Raw genomic sequence first — 27,500 nt, 5'->3', positions numbered from 1 at the left:
CACCCTGCCACCCAATTTAACCGTTATCACATTTCCATCACACAGCATTTCTCACCAGCCTGGCTGGACTGGGTACCCTGTTCCCTCTCTGTGAAAGGGGATATCAACCGGTACGAGTCCCAGGAGGTCCCGCTTACTCTGGGGTAATTATGGCTTGGCTTCACTCCCCCCTCCCCCGTCTCTGGTCTCCAGGGTCCAATCCCTGGGCAGCTTTGGGGAGGCACACCTGCACCCCCCGTCCAGATAAAAACCAGGTTTTAATGTTAAATGTGGTAGCGCTGCCCTTTTGCAGGAGAGAAGAGAGAGAGACTTTATCTCTGGCCATAATGAAAGCCTGTTCCCTCTCTCCATTTCATGCTGAATTATTACTGACCAGGCAGGCATTGGTCATGATGAGGTGTGTGGCTAAGTGAAACGGGGTGTGTGTGTGTGTGTGTGTGTATATTTGTGTGTAGCTGCTGCTGGGGTGGTTAAATGTTTCAGCTGTCTGATTCAGGCAAGGCCAGCATTAAGACACTATTCATGCATATCAGTCAGACACACACACAAAGATACCTTCACTCACCCTGCCTCTCTTTAATGCAAACATCATTTTGACCAGTTCTCATGTAAAGAAACCACGGTCATTCCGTCCTCTGCACACGATCCAAATCAAGACAACGCGGCTAAAATTCTGATCCAGCTGGGCGATGGAATCACACACAGAAGAAAGTGGTAATGTGTTTGCCAAGGGACGTTTATGCAGGACGACAGGCTGTGAAACATCACAGACAGGCAGAGAGGGTCTGTCCAACGACCGCCGACACTTCCGATAAGGCACCACGAGGCTCAATTAGCAGGACTGTCACTCCCCTGAGCCCACACCCGCTAATGCAACCCGGCAAGGGTGTGTGTATGCGTGTGTGTGTGTGTGTGTGTGTGTGTGAATGTGTGTGTGTGTGTGTGTGTGTGTGTGTGCGCGCGCGCGTGTGTGCGTTTCTGGTGTCCATGGCACTAATTAAAACAATGAGACTATGACATAGTCATGCTGCCACAACAGCACAAATCCCCCCTTCCTACACACACACATAGACATACAGACACACACAAACACACACAGGTCTGCAGGCTGTATTTCTGTGCATGTTTAAGGATTCTTCCCAGTCTAAACCCAATGGCACCAGGTTTTTGCAGACAACAAACACACACACAGATCTTGAGTTTCAGGCATGACCAGAGGTGACAACCCTTAAACACAGACGGTGAAAGGTTAATGTGAGTGTTTAGGTACACGACCAGTCTACCATTCTCAGGCTATACAGCCATAAACCAATCTGATCTGTTTCAAATCCATCCCTAACCCGCAGGTTTACTTAAAGCCTTTCTCGCATACTGAAATATCAGTGCTGAAACTGCAAAAACACAAATGGATCCATATATTCAGTCTGAATTCTCAGAAGCTTAGACGTGACTCTCTGGTTTGTGCCCTCTGGGCCCAAAATAGTGGTTTCCAGTCTGCTCCTCAGGGAGACCCTGCTCTGCAGGTTTTTGTCTCAGCCCAGTGACAGCACCTACCTGATTTCACTGATTATCCACAGCATCACTGATGATTGAGTCAATCAAGGGTTTGCAGATTAGTTGAGCAGTGGACACACACACACACACAAACAGACAGAGGAGTGATCCTGAAACACATTTATCCTGACAGAACTGCAAGGGTGAAGGAGAGGGAGAGAGGGGGAGAAAAGGAGAGAGAGAGATGAGAGATGGACAGATTCAGAGAGGGAAAGCAACGGTGAGGGGACGACACCGGTGAAGACGCATGGCACGTCATTTTTCTCATTAGAGCCATGAAAAGGGCCTCCCTGTGATCCCTCTCTCTCTCTTTTCCAAAGATAATCTCTGCCTGCGGTCTGATTGAGGCCTGAACCATGGACGAGATGGACCACTACCCCCCCCCCCCCCAACCTCTTTTCCTCCCTCCCCCTCTTCCTTCCAAACAGGGACCTAATTGAAAGGCGAGTGAGCAGGCCCAGACCTTGACAGGCGGGAGGTCAGCCTAATTGCTGCTGGCCACATTTAACATTAAGATAATCAGCCCATTAATTACCCCTTTGGATCATTAAATCAGCCGCATGCAAAATGAAATTTCAGCCTCTATTACTCACTTGAGAGAGCATGAGGGAGGAGGCTCGTGCAGGCATTCGTCAGCCGACCTCATCCAGGACATAACGCTAACCACCCCCCCCCAGCTCGCTCCACATCACCATTTCTTTCTCTCTTTCTTTCTACCATTGTACGAGCACAGTGCATAAGGACATCTCTCCACATGACGTGTCCCAGCTACTGTGTCCATCTGTCACTGTCACTTCTTGGCATACAAAAAGAGATTTGATTCAACTGAACTGACTTTGTTACATGCAAACCATCCAAGTCACAAAGATATATGCAAATCTGAGTCTCTATGGAGAGAATGATTCAGGTTTGGATTCTCTTGGCTTAAATGTAGACAGCTATAAACACGTGCTGTGCGTTGGCCAATGTTGGGTAAACATTTTGCTACACACCACTGTAATGGCTTATATTTTCCCATTTAAATGACACAGCCAGTCTATAAAAGACATGTCGGCAGCATTTCTGGCACGTAAAACAGATTTTCACATGTAACGGTCGTTTATTTCAAATAGCCTTTTGTGTGGTTATATTACGCTCTTTGACGGCTACAAATTTAATCAGCTCAACTGCTCGGTAACTGACGAATAAAGAGCAAATTGCACAAGACTGTGTGGGCAGGCGTGCGCACAAACACACGCACACACTCACACACACACACGTATACATACAGACACACACGCCACTGCAAGCAGCAGGCCAAATGATAAATAACGGTATGAAATGAGAAAGTACAAATGAGGAAGCATATGCAGCTCAACACAGAAATATCTGTACAGGCGTTTCATTTCACCCCCATTTATTATATATGTTACACTTATAACCTACAGAAAACAATATAAAAAGAGCTTATGACTCTGGTAAGAAAAATCATTGACTGTAATTACTCTAACAGCATTAGTACTAAGAGTACTACAGTAGTGCAGGAGTTGCGTGGGACTAGTGTTGTAATCTTTGCTTTGTGACCAGGTGAATTTCACACAAGAAGGTGTCCCTGTCTGTAAGAGGGACTGACAGTAGGTATGTAGAGGCGGACTGAGACGATATTGACACCTTCCTTAATCTCTTCCTCTCGCTCCTACTGACACATAAATTAACGGCTACACGACAAACAACAAACACATTAGCACTTCGACGGGAAAGCGTGTAAAATGGCCGATCCATAGCGTGAGAAGAGGGAGTAATTAAAAGGTGCTCTGGTTGACTAATGCATCCACAGCCTCAAATGGGAAGTCAATATTTTTTGCGCATGGACAAGTTTTTTTTCTGTTCTTTTCTAAATTTGGAGATCTACAGGAAAAACACATTCATGTTCATAAAGCCAGTGACAGAGGTTTGAGGATGTTGGGGTGGATGCTGCCCCTCATGTCCTACAGATGTCAAACTGATCCAGGACCCCAAAAACACTGAGAAAATATCACATTGACAGCTGCACACTGTGAAGATGTAGCAACTAATCAACAGCGCGCAGGGTTCCTCAGACCCGTTAACAGTGTGTTATATAAAAGCTGTAGGGGTGAAACATTGACTCTCCTGAGTGTTATGTGTTCCAGCTGCCACTTTTAACGATATTCACATGTCAGTCTTTTTTTAAAATAGCACAGACAAGGCCAAGTTACGACCAATCATCAGTAATGACCCACTCAAATGACAATCCAGAGAACCAATCACCATGAACGAGGGATGAAATCTCATACCTGCTGGCGTCCGGGGCGGGTTTCATGCGCCCTTGTGCGTTGGCCTCCCACACACTGTTGGCCAGCTCGTTGCCAATGGCAGACATGACCTTGATGAGTTCTAGGGGCCATTCGTCAAGGTCGAGGGAGCGAACGCGGGAAAGATGTGTGCCCAGATTCCGATGGATTCCAGAACACTCTATACAGATCAGAGCCCCTAGGTTCAGACTGGCCCAGTCTGGGTCTGAGAGAGAGAGAGTGTGAGAGAAAGAGAAAGAGAGAGATTAATTTGTGCATTCAGTATTGCAAAGTACAGAGGCTGGTTAGTTAAACTAACAGTTTATTTTTATTGGTAACACTTCAGGTGATGTGGTTAACGGCAGTTACACTCAGACGGCTTTGATGGACACAGTGATAATGTTTGATACTCACTCTGGGCCTCACAGTCCACACAGCGCGAATTTCCTCTGAGGTTTCTCACAGACTGCAACGCAATGGCCTCAGACTGACTGGTCAGCCGCGACTGTGGAGACACACGCACACGCACACGCACACACACACACACACACACACACACACACACACACACACGCAAATACAAACACAGAGTTAAAAACACAGGAATCATATATACAAAGAACTAAACACATGGAGTCCACAGTCACTATAGGATGCTTCTCAAGAGAGCGCCAGGAAAAGTAAATGAACTCTAGTTGGAGTCTTTACATTTTTCTCTCCCTGAGAGGTCTCTGAGAGACAATGCCGTGACTGCTGTGCCCACAGAGGGATTCACACCACTAACAAGTTAGCGTCACACAACTGCATTTCAAAGCAATGGACTCCAGAAACAAAGAAAGACAGAATAAACAGAAAACGAAAGAAAACAAGAGATGGACATAAATGGAATGATGGCACAGAGTAAAACGTATATTCAGAAGTTTAGCTGGCCAAGGCCTGGGGCATAAACAGAGTTGGATCAGACATGCAGGACACGAGGGCTTTGGAGCGGACAGGAGGGCAGAGTATCAGCACTGGGATTACATTAGACTTAACAGTAATTGGCATTTGTAATTATGTAGGGGGTAAAAATGACGACAAATCCTGTAAGGAACAGTAAAAGAAAGAAAAAAAACACTGAGGGTTGGTCTGTGAGTCATGTTTGGGCTTAGCTATGTGCATGTTTGCTTGTTTGTGTTTGTGTGCGTGTGCACGTGTATGGTAGATAAGGTAGGTATGGTGTAATATAGAGTAAGGTTTTAACTGTACAGTGTGACAGATGTGTATATAATGTAATATATGGTAAGGTTTTAGCGGTGCAGTGTGACAGATGTGTATATAGTGTAATATAGGGTAAGGTTAGCGGTGCAGTGTGACAGATGTGTATATAGTGTAATATAGGGTAAGGTTTTAGTGGTGCAGTGTGACAGATGTGTATATAGTGTAATACAGGGTAAGGTTAGCGGTGCAGTGTGACAGATGTGTATATAGTGTAATATAGGGTAAGGTTTTAACGGTGCAGTGTGACAGATGTGTATATAGTGTAATATAGGGTAAGGTTTTAGCGGTGCAGTGTGACAGATGTGTATATAGTGTAATACAGGGTAAGGTTAGCGGTGCAGTGTGACAGATGTGTATATAGCGTAATATAGGGTAAGGTTTTAATGGTGCAGTGTGACAGATGTGCATATAGTGTAATATAGGGTAAGGTTTTAACGGTGCAGTGTGACAGATGTGTATATAGTGTAATATAGGGTAAGGTTTTAGCAGTGCAGTGTGACAGATGTGTATATAGTGTAATATAGGGTAAGGTTAGCGGAGCAGTGTGACAGATGTGTATATAGTGTAATATAGGGTAAGGTTTTAACGGTGCAGTGTGACAGATGTGTATATAGTGTAATATAGGGTAAGGTTAGCGGTGCAGTGTGACAGATGTGTATATAGTGTAATATAGAGTAAGGTTTTAACGGTGCAGTGTGACAGATGTGTATATAGCGTAATATGGAGTGAGGTTTTAGTGGTGCAGTGTGACAGATGTGTATATAGTGTAATATAGAGTAAGGTTTTAACGGTGCAGTGTGACAGATGTGTATATAGTGTAATATAGGGTAAGGTTTTAACGGTGCAGTGTGACAGATGTGTACCTTGTTCTTGCTGCTCTCACAGGACTGTAAACTGGCCAGGATTTGACTCTCTATGGCCTGTACCCAGGCATCACGCTCCTCGTACGATGTCGCCTCAAAGTTCCACGTCTGACCCGTCAGAGACACGATAATGAACTCATAGTTCTCCTCTTGTTCTGGAAAACAGAAGACAGGACAATTTAATACTGTTATCTGCCTTTTGTTACACTGAGAATAAACTGCTCTTAACACACGCTTGACTGCTGCCCACACATTCAGCACAACAAAACAACGCATGTGTCCCCTTTCAGAGGCAAGATTGTTAAGTATCACGTCTCTTGGATTTATGTGAGGGCTTGACTCAACTTTACAGAACTAACCCTACCAAACCAGCAGCAGAATAAGTCTTTACTGAACTACTCCTACACACTAACAGCAGAGTAAAATGCCATTAGTCCTCTTAGATGTGTCATGTCAAATATGATCAATCCTCACAAATCAAATTTTAATCCATCGCGGTATTCCATACAGATCTGTGTAATTCCAGTGCTACATTTATGGTGTACACTGACAAACACGTTTGACTGAGTTTGACTTGTGTCACATAGTTTCACAAACAAAAGCTCAACAGACGACAAACTCCGAGGAGCACCTGTTCGCTGTGGGGGACACACCCCACCACCCACCACCCACCCCCAGACCTGTGGTCAGGATATCCTACTAATTACAGACCCCTGAGCCTTAAGACACACACACACAAACACACACACACACACACACACACACACTTAATCTGATCACTAGCCACAGGAAGGGTCAGAACCCAAACTCAGTCCCCTGAGTGATGTGACATATGGATCCACTTCCTGGAGCCCCACTGAGGTTAATGGGCCAATCATGAGTCAATTACAGAGGAAAGTATGTGTATGTGTGTAGGTTCCTTTAAGAGACAATGTCAGGACTATGAACACAGAGAGCAATGGCAATAAGTTTAGGGGTTAGTTAAAGGCAGAGAGGGTCACATTTGGAAAGTGTTAACGTGTTAGTAACAAAAGGGTATTGACTGGATGAGAGATGTGTGTGTGTGTGTGTCTGTGAGGTGCACACACAGATGTCTCTGAAGGAACAGGAGAATTTACTGATGAGACCTGGCTGTTCAAAGGGAGAGAAACCTAATCCTGGACGCACAGGAGATCACACACTTTACACACTCTGTTTATAATTCACTGTGAGAGGAGGGGGAGCAGGAGAGGGCAATTAGATAATGAAACAGTAATCAGGGGAGCAATGCTATCCCCTCATCTTTCTCTCTCTCTCTCCCACACACACCAACACACACACAGTATGCCATTATTAGAGTTTCTCTCAGGTCCCTCCATTGGCAGTCTGTGCACCTGGAGGGCAGGTGTCCAGTCAGAGGGAATTCAGCAACGCTAAAGGTACTTGTGCCAGGGATTTTTCTTTTTTTTTTGCCAAGTCCAGCTTTCATCACTACACAAATCACTCAACCTCAAAATGCTGTGTAGCACCTAGTGTAAACCTTTGTAATCCTTAATGACTCCTTTTCACATTTTTGCCAACACTGTAAGCATCAGTGGCATCTTGACTAATGTCACAATTTGAAAGATTTGTTTATTGACTCTTGTCCACCTACTTAGTCTTTATGGAGAATCCAGTGATGTCATCCTACCGTAGGACATTCTCACATTACAGGAATCAGCTCCCATCTCACCGGCACATACAATCGCACACACTGACATTAAACACATGTAAAATGCATTGGGACACATACGTGGCTTTGGTTTGTCCACAGTAACGTAATCGAATATATGACACACATAATGCTGATCTAACTGTTTAGTTCATGTGAATGAGCGGCTGAAACGGCTTTTAACAAAAGAACATTTTTAACCAAAACTTGTCTCATTCTTGTGCTAGGCAGCAGTCCTTTCTCGCTCTCTCCCTCTCTCTTTTTTCTTAATTCCAAGAAAGCTCAGAGAACGGTTTCCCTGAAAGGCAATTTCTGAAGTTCAATGAACGAGGGAAAAAAAGGGAAAAAAGAAGAAGTGAAGCTGTGTCCGGGGCAATGAGGGGCCTGGCCATTTCCTCCATCTCTCAGTCAATCAGGGAGCTAATTGGGATCCTATCATACAAGTCATGCTGAAACGTCCCACAGGCCTCCGGGTCTCTCTCACTGCCATAAAGGAGCTTTGTGTTAACGGCACTCAAACAGCACTCACAACCACTCAAACTCAAAGCTTTTTACGAAAAGACCGAAACCAAAGACAAAACCCAGTTAGACAGACGTACGGCAGTTAAAGCCGGTCAGTGCTCATACAAGGTTACAAGTCTCCTCTACTTGAAAAATGCTTTTATATTTATTTTATTTTTACCGTTCTGCTTCCCTGCTCATAGCTCTAGTATTATTACAGCCACCTTACAGTTTCACCGCGTACAGCTGGGAGAAATATAAAACACTGAGCCAACACACAAACAAAAAAATTATTGTCGTCACCTAAAGAACAATTACGGCAAGTGTGATTTTATGCAAAATCTAAGTTGAAAGGGTAGAATGCTATGCGTGTTTGTGGCCACTTCCACTGAACCTGATCCACACAGCGGTGCTTAGAGAATTACAAGCCCGAGGGTTTGTGACCTCTTTCCTGCTCTCGATCAAAGGGAGAATTACATATCCAATATAATCCGCTCTGGACCAAACAATGCAATTATACTGTAGGTCTGTTTCAGCTAAGCGCAATTCAAAACCTCATCTTACAAAAAACAAAAACAAAAACAAAAAAAACAACAAAGACTGTATGAGGAGTATTCAGAGGCAGGTGAAAATGATTGTATGTGTGTGTGGGGTTTTTTTTTTTGGTTTTTTTTTGTTTGGCACTGCTTTCAGTTTTTGCAGAAGCTTTTTTCTCAGGGGTTTGGGAGGACGCGGAGTCGCTGAAGCAGACCGTTCTAGATTGGACCCACCCTTCGAAGGCGGCCGGCGGGTGCCTCTGGGGTCAGGAGCACTGTTCTCATTCGTAATTAAATTGCACGGCTGATTTTTTTTTTTCTTTGACAATTACGGAAAGCAACAATCCAGAAAGGCGCGACGCACAGGCATAAATTAAAGCACCCCCTAAACCCCACCCCGACTCCCCCAGCGATTAAAAGATCCCAAAATCATGATGAAAGGCCATTAGGCAACAGTTACCCACAATCGTCCCATTTTGCTCCAGAGCGTCTGCGATGGCTGGATGACACTCTTACGGTAGAGCAGAAAGGTACAGTCACTCAATCGAACAGAGGGTCACACAGGTTCATTAACTCAGTCAGGCAAAGGTACAGTCACTCAGTCGAACAGAGGGTCACACAGGTTCATTAACTCAGTCAGGCAAGGTAGTGCCAGATTAGGATTGTATAATTAGCTTTGTACGATGGGCCCCCTCATCTCTGAGACCTAAATTTCACTGTGGTGTTTTGCACAGCCTTAGAGAGTTAACTGGTCTGTCTGTTAATCTGATTGCGTTTCTTATGACAAACAGAAGAATAACGCCTAATAATTACACCATCATGCGTAGACACACACGCACACACATGCTCTTTTTGCGAAATCACACGCATACCCCTTTGAAAAAGTATAGTGAGTGCTATACCGACGGGGGAGCCGCAGGACTCTGCATTGTCGCCAGGCGACATTCGGGTACGGCGACTAGGCAATTTATGAACTCTGACACAGGCAACCTTTTAGCAGTACACGTCTCCACACACTCCATACCCAACATTCTCAGTCAGTACATTGCATGCTGGGTGGTGGGGGGCCCAGAACCGGCGTTGAGGTGGGATGAGGGGCGGGCTGGGGTTGGCGTAGGGTAGTCGGGGGTGCTTGAGGCCAGGAAACACAAATTAACGGACCGAAATGTCACAGCACACAGTATTGCTTTTTGACACAGGTCATTACTTCTCATATTATTCGCAGCCTTTTACAACATTAATAACCTGGAAAATATTACACAAGCTGTTCATATCTTGGAAGAAATATGTATTTGGATTGAACAAGTAAATAATAAAGAGAAAAGAAGGGGGGTTGAGGTTTGGGGGGGGGTATGATGATTGAGAGGAGAAAAGGCAGAAGGGGTGGAGCCAAGCCATGCAGACCCCTCCCCTTTTTTTGCTATCTGTATCCACCCAATGCATTACATCACCCAAAGCACAGGCTCAACCAGCACCGAGTCGACACAAAACCTGAAAGACTACCAAAGACATTCCACCAGCACACTCGTACAAACACACCCACATCTGACCTGACACCCAACAGACAGCGGAGAAACACAGCATGCGCCTGAGTGGCTGATCTGTGAGTGTCTGAGATGGACTCTCTTATCCCCACATAAGAACAGGTGCATGTGGAAGGGGCAGGGTCAAAGTGACAGATCAGTGGTTTCGGGGGGGTGGGGGGGTCAGATGAAGAGTCCGGGTCATGTGTAGATATGAGTGAGCCATCATGGAGAACAAAAGAAGAGGATGAAGGAGTCCGTCTCTTCGGCTCTCTCAGGGTTTTTACTTTTTTTTATTATTACCTTCAGAGTTGAAACTGTTGCTGTAAATGTTGCGCAGACTACCCACGCGATTTAGTTTCCACGCTTTACGTTTGGCTGCATCCCGTCAGCGGAGAAAGACATAAAAGAAAGGAAAAAAGAGAGAGAGAGAGAGAGAGAGCAAAACAAATGACAGGAAAGGAAAAAGCAGAACAATAACAGAGACAAAACAAGACATGGAGAAGAAAAAAGAGAGAAAAGAAAGACAGACAGAAGGGAAAAGTCAAGCATCACAAAGCATCAAAAGAAGCAGCAGCAGATGGCAGAGAAAGGGGTGGAGTCAAAAGTGGGAGGGGCTAAGATCAGGTGAGAGCAGCAGAGGCAACTGAAAAAAAAAGAAAAAAAAAAAGAAAGAAATTTCAACTGAGGTAACGCAGTGTGGTTACACAGAGTGTGAAAGCTGGTCTGACTTTGAATTCAAATGATTACAGACAGCATCCTCTTCTGATGCTGATATACTAAAAATTATGCTTTAATTATGAAAAGAACGAAACTGCCATTTCTGCCCATGGTAATGCTCAGTGACCATATGCTCACTTCAGGCTATGTTGTGTGAGTGGAATGTGCAGAAATATTTCTAAACAGGCAGCTTGAGACCACTTAAACATCTGGCCGTATGTCTAGGCACCAGTTTTAATGTTCATTAACGCCAATGATAATTATGATTATGTAGAAGTTGTTATTTTGAAGAAGGAGACTTTTGATTGTTCACATGGGATATGACATAATTAACCGATGAGGGAAGGAACAGTTATACAAGGATAGGACCAGCCTGCTCTGGATAAAGTGGGAATAAGCGATGTCGAGTCACAGTGCTGAATTAAATCAGGAATCAACACATCTGAATGATGAATGAGAAGCAAAAACAAAAACCAAAAAAAATGTTTAGATTAAGAAGGAGAAGAAACTCCAGCATTAGTACCAACACTGGTCAAAGGTAAGCGCTTTTGATAGGCAGGCGGCCTGGCTGGCTCACTAGCCACAGGAATATAATATATATATATCTTTAGATTATATCCCTGTGAAAATCCTCTCCTGAAAGAGTCACGTTTTGCACACTTAAAATAACGCCTCACTGTCCTGCCCTCACTCTGATGGTCCAGTGAAGCATGCAGTTACTTTAATGCTGTTATTTTCCCCCTTCCCCCCCTTGAGCCGATGGGAGACATCTTTCACACAACGGTTAGAGAAAAACAAACGTCATTGACCACAATCTACACATCTGATGAGAGAAAGAGGTAAGAAGTAGGTGAATAGTGTGCCCATGATATGGGTACTGACTAACCCACACTATCATGCTATAGGTAGACTGACTCTCTCCTGATATGGGTACTGTCTAACCCACACTATCATGCTATAGGTAGACTGACTCTCTCCTGATATGGGTACTGTCTAACCCACACTATCATACTAGAGGTAGACTGACTCTCTCCTGATATGGGTACTGTCTAACCCACACTATCATGCTATAGGTAGACTGACTCTCTCCTGATATGGGCACTGTCTAACCCACACTATCATGCTATAGGTAGACTGACTCTCTCCTGATATGGGTACTGTCTAACCCACACTATCATGCTATAGGTAGACTGACACTCTCCTGATATGGGAACTGTCTAACCCACACTATCATACTATAGGTAGACTGACTCTCTCCTGATATGGGCACTGTCTAACCCACACTATCATGCTATAGGTAGACTGACTCTCTCCTGATATGGGTACTGTCTAACCCACACTATCATGCTATAGGTAGACTGACACTCTCCTGATATGGGCACTGTCTAACCCACACTATCATACTATAGGTAGACTGACTCTCTCCTGATATGGGTACTGTCTAACCCACACTATCATACTATAGGTAGACTGACTCTCTCCTGATATGGGCACTGTCTAACCCACACTATCATGCTATAGGTAGACTGACTCTCTCCTGATATGGGAACTGTCTAACCCACACTATCATGCTATAGGTAGACTGACTCTCTCCTCTCCAGGTAGTTGCACAGACAAAAAGGAATTCATTTGTTTTCAGATTCAAGAACATCTGAAAATGGCAGTGGAATCAATTAAAGAGCTGAGTTTAAGCATCTTCAAGAGACTCTGCTGAATTTTACCTTCAATGAAGGCAACCGTATTGCCTCAGCATTTCATCAGTTGTGAAGTGGGTTTCAAACTGATCAACAGATTTGTGTTCTTAACAATAAGCATTTAGTGTACAACACAATAAACTTCAATTCTGCTGGTGAAAAGACGAAAAGGAAGTTTCAGTGTCGGCGTCATACAGGTGAGCTTGTGCAGTGTGACAGGTGTGAAGCACTGGATGCTTCTTTCATTTTAACACCACGGTTACAGAGAGGATTTTTCCAGAAGCCCAGGAGGGAGCAGTTCTGACACACTGACGGTCTGTTTCTGACCTTTTCCTTTGAGACCTCACCTGTGAAACATTTTGATTAAAACGCTCATATAGCCCAACACCCCGTTTGAGGTCCAGGACACCTGTGAGGGCAGGTCTTCTGGAATGTTCTCTCCTTCCCTTATTCTAGTAGATCTTTCATAGACTCACATATCTTGTCCATCTCTTTTACCAGGGGTCAAAAGCTTTCATACGGACCCCTCTGTCCCTAACCATTCCATATCCCCTTTCAAAGACCCCACACCGCTCCTATCAAACCAGCAATTACTAAACAAGGTCCACTTAATCCTCCGCAAAACTGATCAAACTGTGATCAGCCAAGTGCGGATTGTAGCGTTCCAGTGGGTGGGAGACTGCACACATCATGGGCAGGTCTGAAGATGCATGCTGGGATTGATACTCAAGTGGGTGCATGGTTAGTTAGACGGCTGGTATCTGAAGAGGCGGTAAAGTTTTACTGTCTCAGAGAGAGGCTTTGTTTCTATGAGAGGAGGAACAGGTGATTTTTAATTAGAGACGCAGCTGTGTGTGTGTGTGTGTGTGTGTGAAAGACATGAGTGACATTAAAGTCAAGACACTAAACTGAACAATTTACACACGTGTTTACATAGTTACATAGCCTCATATAAATGTGTACATCTACATAAAAGTGTGTGTGTGTGTGCGCTCTCTTCACACAGGTAATTCAGGGCTTTAGATAAAGCACTACCTGGCTGGCTGGGCTCATGAATAAGGGAGCGTCTGACAGGCTGATCCTTCACCGGCTCGTTGGCGTGACAGCCTTCCACGGCCCCCACGCGCCACTGCTTAATGGCTAAATTGGGAGACTGTTACTAATCGCTTATTGAATAATGAACGTGACAGAGCTGATAAAAGATTTCAATACTGTGGATTATTTATAATATTTCACTTAAGTGCCCCCCTGCTGACGAATGGGGAAGGCTGGAAACGTGTGTGTGTCACGACCAGGGAGCGTCTGACAACGCTCAACCTTTTCAAAAAGCGTAAGACAAGTGGCTTTACTCCCTCAGGGTTCGAGAGAGAGAGAGAGAGAGAGAAGAGAGTGAAGAGAGGTAAGATTTATGCTCACGTTTCTCACCGCAGACCTTTAGTTAAAGACTGAGGAAGGGTCGGTTACAAATCTCTGGCCTCTCATGAAGTCTGACAAAGGGCTAAGAATAAGGGATGTCTTTGATACTCACTGCTCTACGTGACTGAATGCATGAGGAAGCCTTTGTGACAAAGGGAACTGCTGGGTTTTAGCTCACTTTCAGGAAAGATATGCAACCTGAATTTTATTATTCATTTGAATGGTAATCAGAAATATTTATATCATCCAAATATGCAGCATCGCAAAATGAACTACTGCCTATCAATAGCCAGCCTAATTGCTCAAATTCTCCAGTTGATTAGATGCTGACTGATTAATACATTGATTAGTGATAAGTCAGCAATTAGGCAGCAATCGTTTCATAAAACTACCATTAGATACTGTTGTTGGGGTAGCACTAATACTTTAGAAAAGAAAAGAAAACTAGGATAGGAGAGTCTCCTCTGACTGTCCAGAGATCAGCGTTTTAACAGCATAAGACTATAACACAAAGCTCTATGAGAGACAGTTGCAGATATGGGCTCCGTTTTCACTCTAGCCACATGGTGGCGCCACAGAAAGTTTTCCCTGAGCCCTGGCATTCACCCTGCTTTGCACTAGAGCAGATCAAAAACAGCAGCAAAATGAGACCTATGGTAGGAGCAGCATAAACTGAACAAGACTTAAGTTAGCAACAGCGTGTGAGAAAGACAGAGTGTGTCATTATTAAAGAAGATAGAGAATGACTAAGTTTTCTGGCTTTGTGGGCTGTTATTAAAGCTACTTGTGCGTACACACACACATACACACACACACACACACACACACAAAGAGTTCAGTGACAGCAGATTGGCCCCCTTTGGGAGCAGATCAATAGAGGCGATCGGGAACAATTTAAACAAGCACTAATCCTCCAACCCCAGGGGGCCTAGCCCACCCATGGCCGTGCGGTCTAATTAATCACACGCGTCTAACCCTGACATGCCTCTTATTGATCATTCTCTACATCTGCAATGCTGAGTGGAGGCAAGACATATCATACCCCCCACCTCCCCCCAAAAAAGGGGCACACCACAGCTCCAGCCCTGAGAGGCATCAGCAGACCCTGCTTTTGTGCAGCTCTGTTCAAAACTAAGCATAACCAATCATAACTAAGGGTTAGGCAGAGATATTCAATTATCAACAGGGCTTATCAACCGCTCAAAGGATTATGGGTGAAAGAGACACACATGTGTATTCCAAATCAAATACACTGAGTGTAGGGACCTTATGCGGTTCAGGATATGTGTGTTTTGTTAATGTTAAATCATGTCTGGATGTAAGATGTGTATGTGGATGGTGTGAGTGAGTGAGTGAGTGGAATACAGAGCTCTGCGTTAAACTGACTGACAGAAAGGCATCGCGTCTGACAGCTGCAAGAAGGCACTTAGCAGGATCATCTGTACTAATGCAATTATTCAGCCGCTGAGCAGGGGTGAACTCAGCAGATTCGTCATGCACCCACCCACCCACACGCATACGCATACGCATACGCACACACACACACACACACACACACACACACACACACACACACACACACACACACACAGAGCACCAGGCCTGTCAGACCCTTGATTCTCAACACATTCTACATCTGCCGATTAGAAAACATCTGCTCCATTCAGTCAGACACACCAGACAGACAGAGAGCGTGTGTGTGCATGTCTGTGTGTGTGTGGGGGTAAGAAACACACACAATATTCTGAAGTACAGATAAAGCAGGTAAGAGAGAGAGAGAAAAAGGCAGGTAACAGAGTGATGGAAGGTGAGGAGAGCCCTTCCTTTGTCAGACTGAGGTGAAAGGCTCCGAAACGACGGCTTTGTTTCCCAAACCTGTTCCTTTGGTGACTTAGTCACACCTTATCTCTTAGTGTCTAATTGACAGCCTTTGACTCACTCAACACAGCAGTTATAAATAGCATGAGATCACATATTTAACACGTCAAGTTCTAAATGAGATATTTTACACTGTCTGGATTATTTCATAGCTAAAGGACTACAGCTATGTCAAGATACATAGGCTAAGTTTCCCAAACCTGAGGCTACACTGTAGTTAAATTGTAGATGCACAGAGGAGCAGACCAATCAGGTCCCAAAAGATGTAACTTGGATTAAACTGGTAGAACCAGATTAATATAACAACTGACAGGGTGGCCATATACAGCTTAGAAAGAGTGAATGAAGGGAGGGAACTTTGGCCCACTGAGAGAGAGGGAGGGAGAGAGAGAGAGAGCAAGAGTGTTGAGCTGAACCAAGCCTGGGAAAGGATGCAATTGGTGTTACCTTCTGCAGTACCAGAGAGGCCGTCGGCTTTGAAGTTGCTGGTACTTTTCTTCCTTCTGTGCTTCTTACGGTTAGCATGCGGCGAGGGTGGCGGGTCCATCTTTGGACTGGTGGTACTGGATATACTGGGACTGGAACACACAGAGTCACCCAAACCAGTATCTGAAAGAGAGAGACAGATTGACGGAGGGATCAGTAATGAAAGAGAGAGATAAGAGGAAAAAAAGGGAAAGAGGAGAGAAAAGGTGAGTGAAAGCACAAAGAGGCAGAGAGAGACAGATAAGATGGGGCTCGTGAGTGGGAGACAGTGAGACAGAGAAAGAGAACCAAAGAGAGAATGGAGAGGCTCATAAACAGACAACATCTCTAAAACCATATGGATGTCTTCTGACTCACTTACCCTGAATGCACACGCATGCACGCACCACAGAAACACACACACACACACACACGCGCACACACACACAGATTACACAGTGGATGTTACTCCTGTAATACATAATTAAAACAGTCTTCCTCCGCCGCACTGTGGGACAGAGTGTGAGAATGAGCAGTGGCATCAGAAAAAGGAGCCAGTTTCCGCATTTGCATTTGGCTCGGCTGGGCTCCTTCAGCACGCGCCGTAAAGAGGAGCCTTCACTTTTCACAGGCCCCGCTGACAGCCGTGACTAGCGGCAGAATAAAATAACATTCAGCTCCCATCAATATCACGTCACAGAGGCCGGACTGATGTGTGGATCCGGGGTGGGGGTGGGGAGCGGGGGGGGTTGGTTGGGGGGATGGAGGTTGGCACAGAGCTCAGTGGCTGCGCCGCATGGCGGCAGACAGCCCCAAGGACAGTCATAACTTATTTTACAATCGCTTAGTCTCAGCTCAAGTGGAAAACGTGACAACTTATCTCTGCTGACAAGATGCCATCCTGGAGTGCACAATTAACCGACCGCCGTTTCAGCTGGCCTCTCCATCTGAGCCCTCCTTCATCCCAGCCCGCGTCGCTTTCTTTCCTCTCTTTCTCTCTCTCTCTTTCCTCCCTTAACACTTGTCATCCCTCTCTCTTCCTCCCCTCCATTGCCTCTCTCTCTCTCTCTCTCACCCTGTCTACAAAACACCTGCTTTGTCATGTCAATACATTAGTGCCTGAGAGTGCGCCGATTCTATCTTTCAGTGTTCTCATTTTCTACTTCCGCTTCGTTCACTCATCAGTAATTTCTCACATAATGAAAAACATGAATATATATTCAAAAGACACTCCAGATTGATTGTCCAGATTGACTTGGCATAGTCAGTCTTGGTGTCACACACCTTGGTGTTTAGATGTTTTACTCTTGGGGTTTGAACCCACAACCCTTTGGTTTCTAAGTGACTACTCCTCTCTCTCCTCCTTTCCACACCTCTACTTCTTCCCTTTCATCACTCTCCTTTATTAGTTGTCCTTTTTTTGTTCTAGCTCGTTTGCTCTGCCTTTTCTACTGGGTGTTTTCACTTTATCTCTCTCTCTCTCTCAAACGCACACACACACACCCCCACCCACCCAGAAGGTACTTTCACAATATGTGTGAGCATACTCAAGTCATTCTAATGTCGAACCTGAGCATCCACACACTTCATATAAAGTGTGATCCCTACTGAGAAAACAGCTTGCCCCTAATTTGGGGGAACACGATGGACGGTTGGCCAACACAGTTCATCCCATGCTATGTGGGTTTATAATCCACTAATCCCCGCCTCCACGCAGAGACCAAAGTCCTGCTAACTGCTCTGGATCTCAGCCGCTCTACTACACAGATCTGCTGTCCACTAGTTTTGCAAGCAAAAAGCAAACAAACAGGAGAATGACGGAGAGCAACAAGGCAAGGAACAGAAGAACAGAACAGATGAGAATGAATACAGACATGGGGGATATCCCACAGTCATGAAAAACAAAAAGCATCAGCTAACTGGTCTGAGCAACAGAGAGATTCAAGTAGTGAGGGCAACTGGCCCAGGGCAAGCTGCCTAAGACTGGGGACGACCCTTTCTCGCAAACCCCCTGGAGCAGGCACAGAAAAAGCCACCCCATAATTAAAGAGACACACTCTTTAGTCCTGTTGCTCCAATTCAGCCTTAATTAAAGAGGAAAAGACAACGACATCCATGGAAAACAGAAGGCCAGCTGGATTATTTTTGTATGTGGCCTGATGCTTCAGGCTACACTTGCAAGCTACTACAAGAGAAAGTGGGCATTAAAAACAAAGGGTCTAATTTGCACCCTGCCCAAAGGCCATATAAAGAAGCTCTCTGTAAAGAAGAACAGGAAGAGAAAGAGGAAAATGAACAGAAAGAGACATCTTGTTGAAAAGCTGTGATAATCCCTGTCATGTCAGTCAATCTGCACAGTCTGCTCCAAACCTCTCTCAGACCCAAAGGAAACTATTCAGGGAGAAATACATTGAGGCAGATACAGTGTAAAGAAGAACAGTTCCAGGCACCACTGTGTGAAGACAAGGAAAAGGGAGGGGGGGTTCCACAGTGTCCCAGGTGAAGAAGTCTGGTTTCACATTTGGGGCCCAAAATAACTGAGTAGATGGTTGTAAAGAGTGCTGCAAGCCCCATGGGATTGGATCTGGTATAAACCCATTCACTTAAAAACTGCTGATCAGTCATTGTGGCTTATGTTGAAGGTAAAGAAGAAGAATTAGGAAAGAGATTATGAGAAGATCGATGGGTTTGTTATTTACTTCACTGGAAATGAACTCAGGAGAGCTTAGTCTGGGAACCCAGAGAGCACAAATCCACAGCAAAACTAATACTGCAGTTAAACAACAACAGAGCAGCAGGCACAGGGGCCTGTTAGTAAATGAAACGCAGATTCTTCTCTCTGCCTCTCCTTCTTTCTTTCTTCCTCTCTCTCGCTCCCCTTGCTTGTTCCTCCAAGGGGAATGTGGTGAGCTCAAACTCAGTGAAGGACCCCGTGCGACACTGCAACAACGACTACAGCTAATTACTTTATGAAGGCATTATCCTTCTCTTCCCTTTAACCGAGAGAGAGAGAGAGAAACAGAGAGAGAGGGGGACTCATTCTCATTTCTCACCGGCTCCCTGGGGGCAAGAGGTGACGAGCAATCAGCGAGCAACTTTGCCGTCATCAGCCCATCAGTACGTATTCAGTCAGAGTGAGTGAGAGAGAGAGAGAGAGGGAGAGAGAGATGAACTGCATCATTAGACCCAGCAGAAAAGGTTATTTATAAAAGGGGGCTTGCTGCCAGAAGGAGGGGGGGTGTTCAGACAACTTCACAACAAACAGACAAAGGGCCTTCAGGACCCCATTATCCCCCTTTTAAAGACTGTGACACACACACACACACACACAGTCAGACACAGCCAATGGCCATCTCTCATTAAAGACCCTTAAACTACTGCTAAAGTCATTACTTCAACTCCACATACTGCTTTTAAGGATGATATTCACATATAGAGCTGAATTCACCATTTACATTGGTGGAATCAATTAATTGTATGACCTGAATATTATTCTTGGGTTTGAGTAATCGGTTTAATTAGTAAATACACACTAGGGGATACATGCATCATCAAAATTTCCATCACTTACAAATGAAAAACGTATTTCTTAAGATTAAAAGTTCAAGTTTCATTCAAAAAAGTATATGTAACCTTGTAACTAAAAAAACCCTTAATGCCTTGTGATTTTTTTTTGCCAAAGAGTCCTTCATAGTTGAGTAGATGAAATATGGGCAGTAAAGGTATTTGTGTATACAGGTCCATTTTCTATGAGAGATGATGACCAGGGCCAATAAACTTGTGACATGTAGCGCTGTCATACTGTATGTGCATGTGCGCATAGTCTGCAGTGTCCATGAGTGTGAGTGTGTGTGTGGGGTCCGGTCCACAGTGTGAGTGAGTATGTATGTATGTATGTATGTATATGTGTGTCTGTGCGTGTGTGTGTGTGTCTGTGTGTGTGATCTGCCTTGTGTGGGGTCCAGACTCAGCTGTGTGTGTGAGGCGGCCTGCTGCTGAGGCCCCTGGGAGCGTATTTGAGATTTTCACAGCTCTAATTGTTATTTCAGGCAGGCACATGGGAGGGAGTTTGAGGGGTAAACACAGGGCTAAGTGCAGGCAGGGTGCCAAATGTGGGAAATTAGTGGTCATGTCTTCGTTGTTCATTGTTAAATCAATGCAGACTCCAGCTGACAGCTGTCAGTCTAATGCTCGGACATTATGTGTGCGTGTGTTTGTGTTTATGTGTCAGACAGTTTGACACTGCTAAAACTTCACTGTATGGTACACAGTACAGGATGTCCATATGCCAGACCACATCCTGAAGGCACATCGCCAATGCCTTTCAACAGGAGAGAGTCAAGACACATCAAAGCCATATGAGACCAACACAGACCATGACATTCATCACGGTGCTAGAAAAGGCTCATACCTCAAAGAGAAGCAAGAGCAATCTAGTGTATTGCAAATTATCAGCAAAGAAACACACTTTCCTTTGAAAAAACAAAAAAGAAGGGAGGGAAACCTCCTGATATTGGCTGACGTTTTCAAAAAGAGGGAGAAGTTGAAAGGGTGGAAACCTGGGGTCCCCTCATATTGCCCAGCCAACATGGTCATGTGGTTTTATGAGTCAAGAGGAATCATCTTGGTAGAGCGGCCAGGTTGTACGTAAGCGCAGTAGCCTTATGAAGCCTTAAAAAGAAAAAGCGCAAAAACACACAGACCCAGTATACTTGCTGTATACTAGCTGTTTGGAGTTGAGGTCGACTGTAGCACATTGTTTGTCCAGTTGGTGTGAGGAACGGTGACAGTCATTGGAATGACAGCAGAAGAAAGAAAAGCAGTGGCTTAAGGGCCGGCTGAAGGAGGAAGCACAAAGATGTCTGTCGACGGATTTGTGAAAAGAGGGCGGAGTTAAGCTGAAAAGAGGGCGGAGTTAAGCTGGAAAGAGGACATGCCCCATGATATGGTGACCACTGCTGGCCCGCTGACTGGACTAACTGGTCCTCCTCCCACTCAACGGTTCAAACATCAAAGAGAATCTGGTCACTACCCAGCGACATCAACACCTGGCCATATGACTGCAGTCACTGCAGAGGTCAAAGGTTGACTGAAACTGTACGTCTGTCAATATGTTTCCATATTCCATTACACAGACAATAAAAGGCCTTTTCTCCAGTGTGAAAGTATACATTATGTAGGCAAGTATGTATATACAGACAGTAGATTTGTGCGTGTAAATGTATACATGCGTTAGAAGTTTTCAGGATGATAAACACAATTTAAACACCATAAATTAGAGGTAATAATTTACTGCACACACTTATATGTATCCATCCCCAACTATAATTGCTATATAATGTGCCACACATCCCTAAGCTTACTAAGTCTGCTCTGGTTCATAATTCTACATTTACATGAGTTTAGATGCCTGCTCATGTAAAGCAGTGAATGGGCTTGACTGGGACGTTTCACAGCTTGTGAGCGCCACACTACAAACCTTTGAGTCTTGATGGATTCTTTGGTGCCTGCAGTATGAATGAATGTGGAACTGATAATGTAGCTCTGTGAGTGCCCATTACCTTAATAAACAGTTAAAGCTGAATTAAAGCTCTATAACACAGTCAATAAGAGATGTATGGAGACTGTATATTACTGTGTCTCTGTGTGAGAGTGTGTCTCTATGAGAGTGTGTGTGAGAGAATGTCTCTATGAGAGTGTGTGTGAGAGTGTGTCTCTATGAGAGTGTGTGTGAGAGAATGTCTCTATGAGAGTGTGTGTGAGAGTTGAGTTTGTGCATCGGTCCTCATTGAAATTTCACTGATCGTTTTCTGCTACGTGCACAAGGGCACAAGACTGAATTTCATCTTAAACGACTACAGCACCTGCTGTTTCTCTACTCAGTATACCTGCACACACACATGCATCTCTCATAAGTGACATTATCTTTCAGTGCTAACTGCAGCTCATGGAGTTTCTGTATGAATGTGCAGGTTAAGCTGTACAGCAGACTGAACAGACTACGTGCTGGTGCTCTGTACCTGTGCTGACTCCTGAGTTGGCAATGACAGTGGCTTCGCTCCACTGGTCGGCGCTGGACACAGAATAGGAACGCTGATGCATCCCATCCGGACGACTGTTAAACGAAACCAGGCTGATCCCACTGGCCATCTGACATGCAGATGTACTACTGGTCACTGAACCTGACAGAAAGACAGAAAAAAAGAAAGAAGGAAAGAACGAAGGAAAGAAAGAAAGAAAAGTGGTTGTGATTGGAAGCAAAAGAGGAGACGACTTCTAATCTGAAACAGTACCAACTGGAACCACACGTTACAGGAACAAAGGCCACAAACATATGTAACATATATGTAGCCTTGACACTCATGTTTGCGTTTTGAAATCTAAAAAATAAATAAATAAAGCAATTATATACTGCTCAATGATGAGAGTCTTTGTAAGATTCAGTCCCAAAACGGTCTTGATCCCATGCACCGTCTGACTCAAATCATCCTCACGGAACAAACCTTCACATCACATACAATAACCCATCTTGATTTGCCCGCACTAACGAGCATAAACATGGACATCAGATCATCCCAAAGGTTAATTATCCCCACAACAGAAACATAATTAGGATCCGGGACAGATTCCTCTGACTCACAATCTCCTTCCCATACATCGTAATTAAACTCTCTGTCTGAAGCTACTGTGCGTAATCACACTAATAAGTCCACGGCGCTCCCCTCCTCTCGCCGTGCGGGACCGCATGACTGACTGCAGGACAAATGCTGCACGACATATGACATGTACACTCCAGCAGAAAGGCCCACGAGATCCGCACACTGCTCTCAGTGTCCTGTAGCCCCATTTCAATTCAATATGCACGCTTAACAGCTTTACACAAACACAAAGACTACAATAACAGCAGCTACAGTTACTATGCCAACATTATAAATGACACAAACGGTGAAAAAAAACCCATTCAGACACAGTAACAGCAGCGACAGCCTAAAGGTAAATAACTGAACAAAGGTGATACCAGTAAATACTGTTACAAATTACTGTTACTTTTAACAATTCAGTTACTTTTTAGTTGCACTTTATCTTGGCACAGGCATATGGATTGTGATCACCAGGGTAATGCTTATCCTGAAAGTAACATGACAGAAATATAAATATAGGAATTGAAAATATAGATTATAACCAAATGCAACATTAGAAACTGTTGTTGTTGTTGCTGCTATTAGAGGGAAACAGTTCCCTGGTGCATTGTAAAAGGCAGAGTTTTGGAAATATTTCTCTTTGATATTTAATATGTCGTCGTGTAAAAGGTGTAGTGGTGGCCGCCTCTGGCCTGCCATAAACGTAGCTAAATGAAATGTCACGACTCAATTTAATCTCCATTCAAGCGGTTGAATCAGACGACGGCACCTTTGGGGAAAATGGCAACGGTTGTTTGGGAAAGTGAGTGAGACGGGAATGAGTGGTTTGATAGAGTACAGGTTTACACAACAGGCAGAATAAACATGGAAAGACACAGAGTCCAGTGTGGTCATGTGGTATGCCTTGATAATGATCATGTTTTAACATTTTTGATTGGAGGGGAAAGAATTATAATTAGAGTTTTATGATGTACCCCACACACGGGCCATGAGAAAACAATGCCATTTCTTGCTGTGCCTACGTCAGTGCTCAGCCAGGAGAGAAACAGCAGTGTTGTCATCTAGCACGCACGTGTGTGCACACACGCACTCACAGTGATGTGTGCAGAATTTATGATTTCAAGGGTCAAATATACATTCTTATTACATTAATACACATGTGATGGGGACATATTTCATAGAATTACACTATAGTTACTATATATATCTTAGTAACATCCTATAAAACTTCTGAGCAATACACACAACCAAAGTGCTGGTGGTACTTGTTCAAATATTTATTTGTTCTTGTTTTTAACTTTGATATGTGTCAGGAATTAAAAAAAAAACTACATAATAGCTAGATTTGTAAGAATAAACAGTGAAGCACCAAAACAAAAATAGCCATTACTCTTAAACAAACAGATGTGTATAACTATGCTGATTAATTCAATTTTAAAAGGCACCTACTGCAACAGATCTTTAAAAAAAAAAACAACAACAACCGAGGCTTACCTCCTATTTTTACTATGACAAACTGATTAACGTTTGGTCTTCCAGCATGGCAACAGCCTACCACTAATTTACAGATCAGACTGGGCATTTCTGGAGCACTAATAGTTTCTGGAGTGAACACAGACTAATGGAACAGACTGGTTCAGTGTGTGCTTTGGTTTTGTAAAACACCCCTGTTATATGACAGTTGCTTCTGTTTATGAAACAGAGGATCCCAAAAAAAGCAGAGTGTTATGCTGGCTGTGCAAATTCTGCTATCATTTCAGTATGTGTGACCTGAGCAGAGAGGGAGTAGATCCTAACAGGCTTGTAGTGACCCGATGCAAAACCACCATGCAACTTCCCAGCACTTCCAAAATGACTTTGGCACATAGAAGCAGAGTAAATTCAAAATCTGAGTGAAATGTCCCCGTATGTGTGTGTATGTGTGTGTGTGCGCTGCGTAGTCCTTCAGCATGTATAATACCCACAGAGAATACTATCTGATGAACAGGTTCTGAGATTAGAGATCAGGCTAAGTTTATAATCATCCAGTCTCACTCTATCAACACATCTACATACACACACACACACACACACACACACACACACACACACACACACACACACACACACACATACATACACACTCCCTCTCTCTCGCTAACAGACCGAAATGAGGTCCTTGTGATCAGGCACAGTGTTCAAGTCTTTGTGTTACAAAGGCTTTCATTACCTTATGACTGAGTGAATTATCTCTTTTCCCCCCCTTCCCTCCTGCCCACCCTCTCTCTCTCTCCCTCTCTCTCTCTCATTAGTGCTCATTTTGAGGCTGCCTGACTGTAGAACGAGTGCTGATACCATTAATATTCATGACAATAATTAGTACATGTATTATGGGTCAATGAATATTCATGCTATTAGTTTGGTCCTCCTGGAGCTGTGCGTGAGTATGTGTGTGTGGGCGTGTGTGCGCGGGTGTGCGTGTGCGTGTGCATGTGCTCACAGGATATTTTACAACCCTTGGAGGGTTTAAAATGTGCTTGTTTCTGCTGGTGTGTAACAGCATAATCACTTTAATCCCCAAAGTTTTGTATGTTTCTCTCGACAGCGCTGTGTTACTGGCACTGCGAACATGCCCTTTAAGGTATATTAGCTTTCACTCAATGCTTTTCAGGCAGTTGCACAATTCATACCGCGTGCAACAGCCGTCTCTCGTAGCTCCTAGAGTTGTGTTACTGATCTGCAAGACAATCTATCCGACCAATTAAGAAATTCATCTGGGAAGTGTAACTGCTTATACTGCTGCTTCTGGACTTCTCTTCAGCCCAGCATTACTGAAACCATCTTAAGTGCAATTTAAAGTTCTGTGTTTGTGTCTTTGAGATGTCTGTTTAATTAGGTTACAAGTTAGGCCATTTGTAACTTTTGGAATAAATGTTTCACATACAGCAGTATCTGTTCTTCATTTTCAACTGTAACATTTTAGAAGTCTCTTATTCACTGGACTGTGTCTTTTCTTCTTCTTTCGCTAATGCAGGATTTTAATGGACGTATAAATTTCATTAGTGGGTCTGGTTTATGTGGTGCTCTGCTCACCTGGAGCTTGAACCAGCTGCAGGTTGCTCATGTCCTTTGAGAGGCCGTTGGTTTTGGGGCTCGGGGCGGCACAGGTGGAGATGGCTCTGGGGGGCCTCTTCCCAGGGACCTTCACCGTCGTCCTCAGCAGGTCAATCTCTTTCCCGTGCACGTTCTGCATGTAGTCCTGCAGCGTTCCGGACAGGCGGGAGAACACATCGGTTTGAGTGGGAAGGCAAATGTCAACATTCAATACGTAGCCAGCAGAGGAACATACAGAGAGAAGCTTTAGGGCGTAGGTTAGAATTTAGCATATTGTCACTGAGCATGTGGTCTTGCATCAACAGCCCTGCAGACTGAGATTAGAGTAAAATATGACAAGCTGAAACAGTTTTGTTGGATGATAACAGTCCCAGAATGATTCAGTTTGGCAGAAATGTAATTTTTTTTCTTCCTTTGTAATTTTGAGGTGTTGGTAAGGCTGTACATCTCAGGCTTTCAGACTAGTCACAATGAGTTTTTTTTTTTTTTGTTGCTGTTTTGTTTTATTCTTAAATTGAGATACAGATAAATTAGGATCACTGAGCATTTAGACAAGGTTCAAATGACCTTCCTTTTCAGTCTACACTCAGGCACTCTCTCCTCTAAACAGAGTAGATTAAAATGTGCGTCTCTGAACCGAACAAAAAAAACCCTTAACGTGGTCAAATCCTAATTCACTAAATCCCACTAGTTACATATAGGCTAATCCTCCAGTGTGAGTGCTTGTGTAGGATCAAACACAGAGACACATGTCCTGCCAATGGGCTAACATCGACGGGCTCTCGCGACACAAAGCGCGGGGTAGGCAGGGGGCAATCCTTTGAGAGCAGGACCACCCGGTGCTGCTATACATCGCCTGAGTGCCAATCAAACGCCACAAAGGAGCCCCAGACGCTGCGAATGAAAGCGCGAACGAGCCTCGTCTGCCGGAGAACCACAAAAAGGGCAATTCAAAGCCAAGTGCTCTCGAAACGGGCTTAACAAGCCACATGAGGGTCCTTCAGTTCCGGCAGGCCAACAGCTTGGCTGTCGCTAATTGCGTCCCCATTAGCATCGGCTAACTTTCATCATCGACAGAGCGGAGGAGAGAGCAACGGAGACAGCGCTGATACGGACACAAGGCATACAAACACAGTCTACTGGGGCATGCTGTGATCCGTGTGTGTGTGTGTGTGAGTGTGCACATACGCGTACGTCCTACACTTACACACACAGGGAAGACAGGCTAGTGTGAATGCCAGACTGTTAGCTGTTCATTAGCCCCGTCACCTTACATAATCCAATATTATGTGTCTTTCTGAGAGGCGGGGAGAGCAGAACTGCATAAAACTGCTATAATCAAGCTACAGCAAAAAAAAAAAAAAAAAAAGCAGCA

The 27,500-nt window shown here is 44.3% G+C and overlaps 1 protein-coding gene across 4 annotated transcripts in view; it reads right to left on the bottom strand.

Moving 5' to 3' along the window:
* agap1 (ArfGAP with GTPase domain, ankyrin repeat and PH domain 1) overlaps window positions 1-27,500 on the bottom strand; it is a 140,494-nt gene that overhangs the window by 9,718 nt on the left and 103,276 nt on the right. The window contains exons 11-17 of one of the 4 annotated variants that reach the window (XM_030781150.1): window positions 26,105-26,270; window positions 22,412-22,573; window positions 16,374-16,535; window positions 10,537-10,596; window positions 5,969-6,123; window positions 4,260-4,350; window positions 3,849-4,071 (exon numbers count right to left, since the gene is read on the bottom strand). In XM_030781150.1, the coding sequence (XP_030637010.1) occupies window positions 3,849-4,071; window positions 4,260-4,350; window positions 5,969-6,123; window positions 10,537-10,596; window positions 16,374-16,535; window positions 22,412-22,573; window positions 26,105-26,270 (1,019 nt within the window). The remainder of the gene's footprint in view (window positions 1-3,848; window positions 4,072-4,259; window positions 4,351-5,968; window positions 6,124-10,536; window positions 10,597-16,373; window positions 16,536-22,411; window positions 22,574-26,104; window positions 26,271-27,500) is intronic. The other 3 variants (XM_030781151.1, XM_030781152.1, XM_030781154.1) reach the window with 3 other exon arrangements.

This window comes from Chanos chanos, chromosome 8, assembly GCF_902362185.1.
Source record: "Chanos chanos chromosome 8, fChaCha1.1, whole genome shotgun sequence".
Taxonomy (NCBI): domain Eukaryota; kingdom Metazoa; phylum Chordata; class Actinopteri; order Gonorynchiformes; family Chanidae; genus Chanos; species Chanos chanos.
Note: the sequence above shows the minus strand (reverse complement) of the source record. Positions and strands in the feature narration are given on the sequence as shown.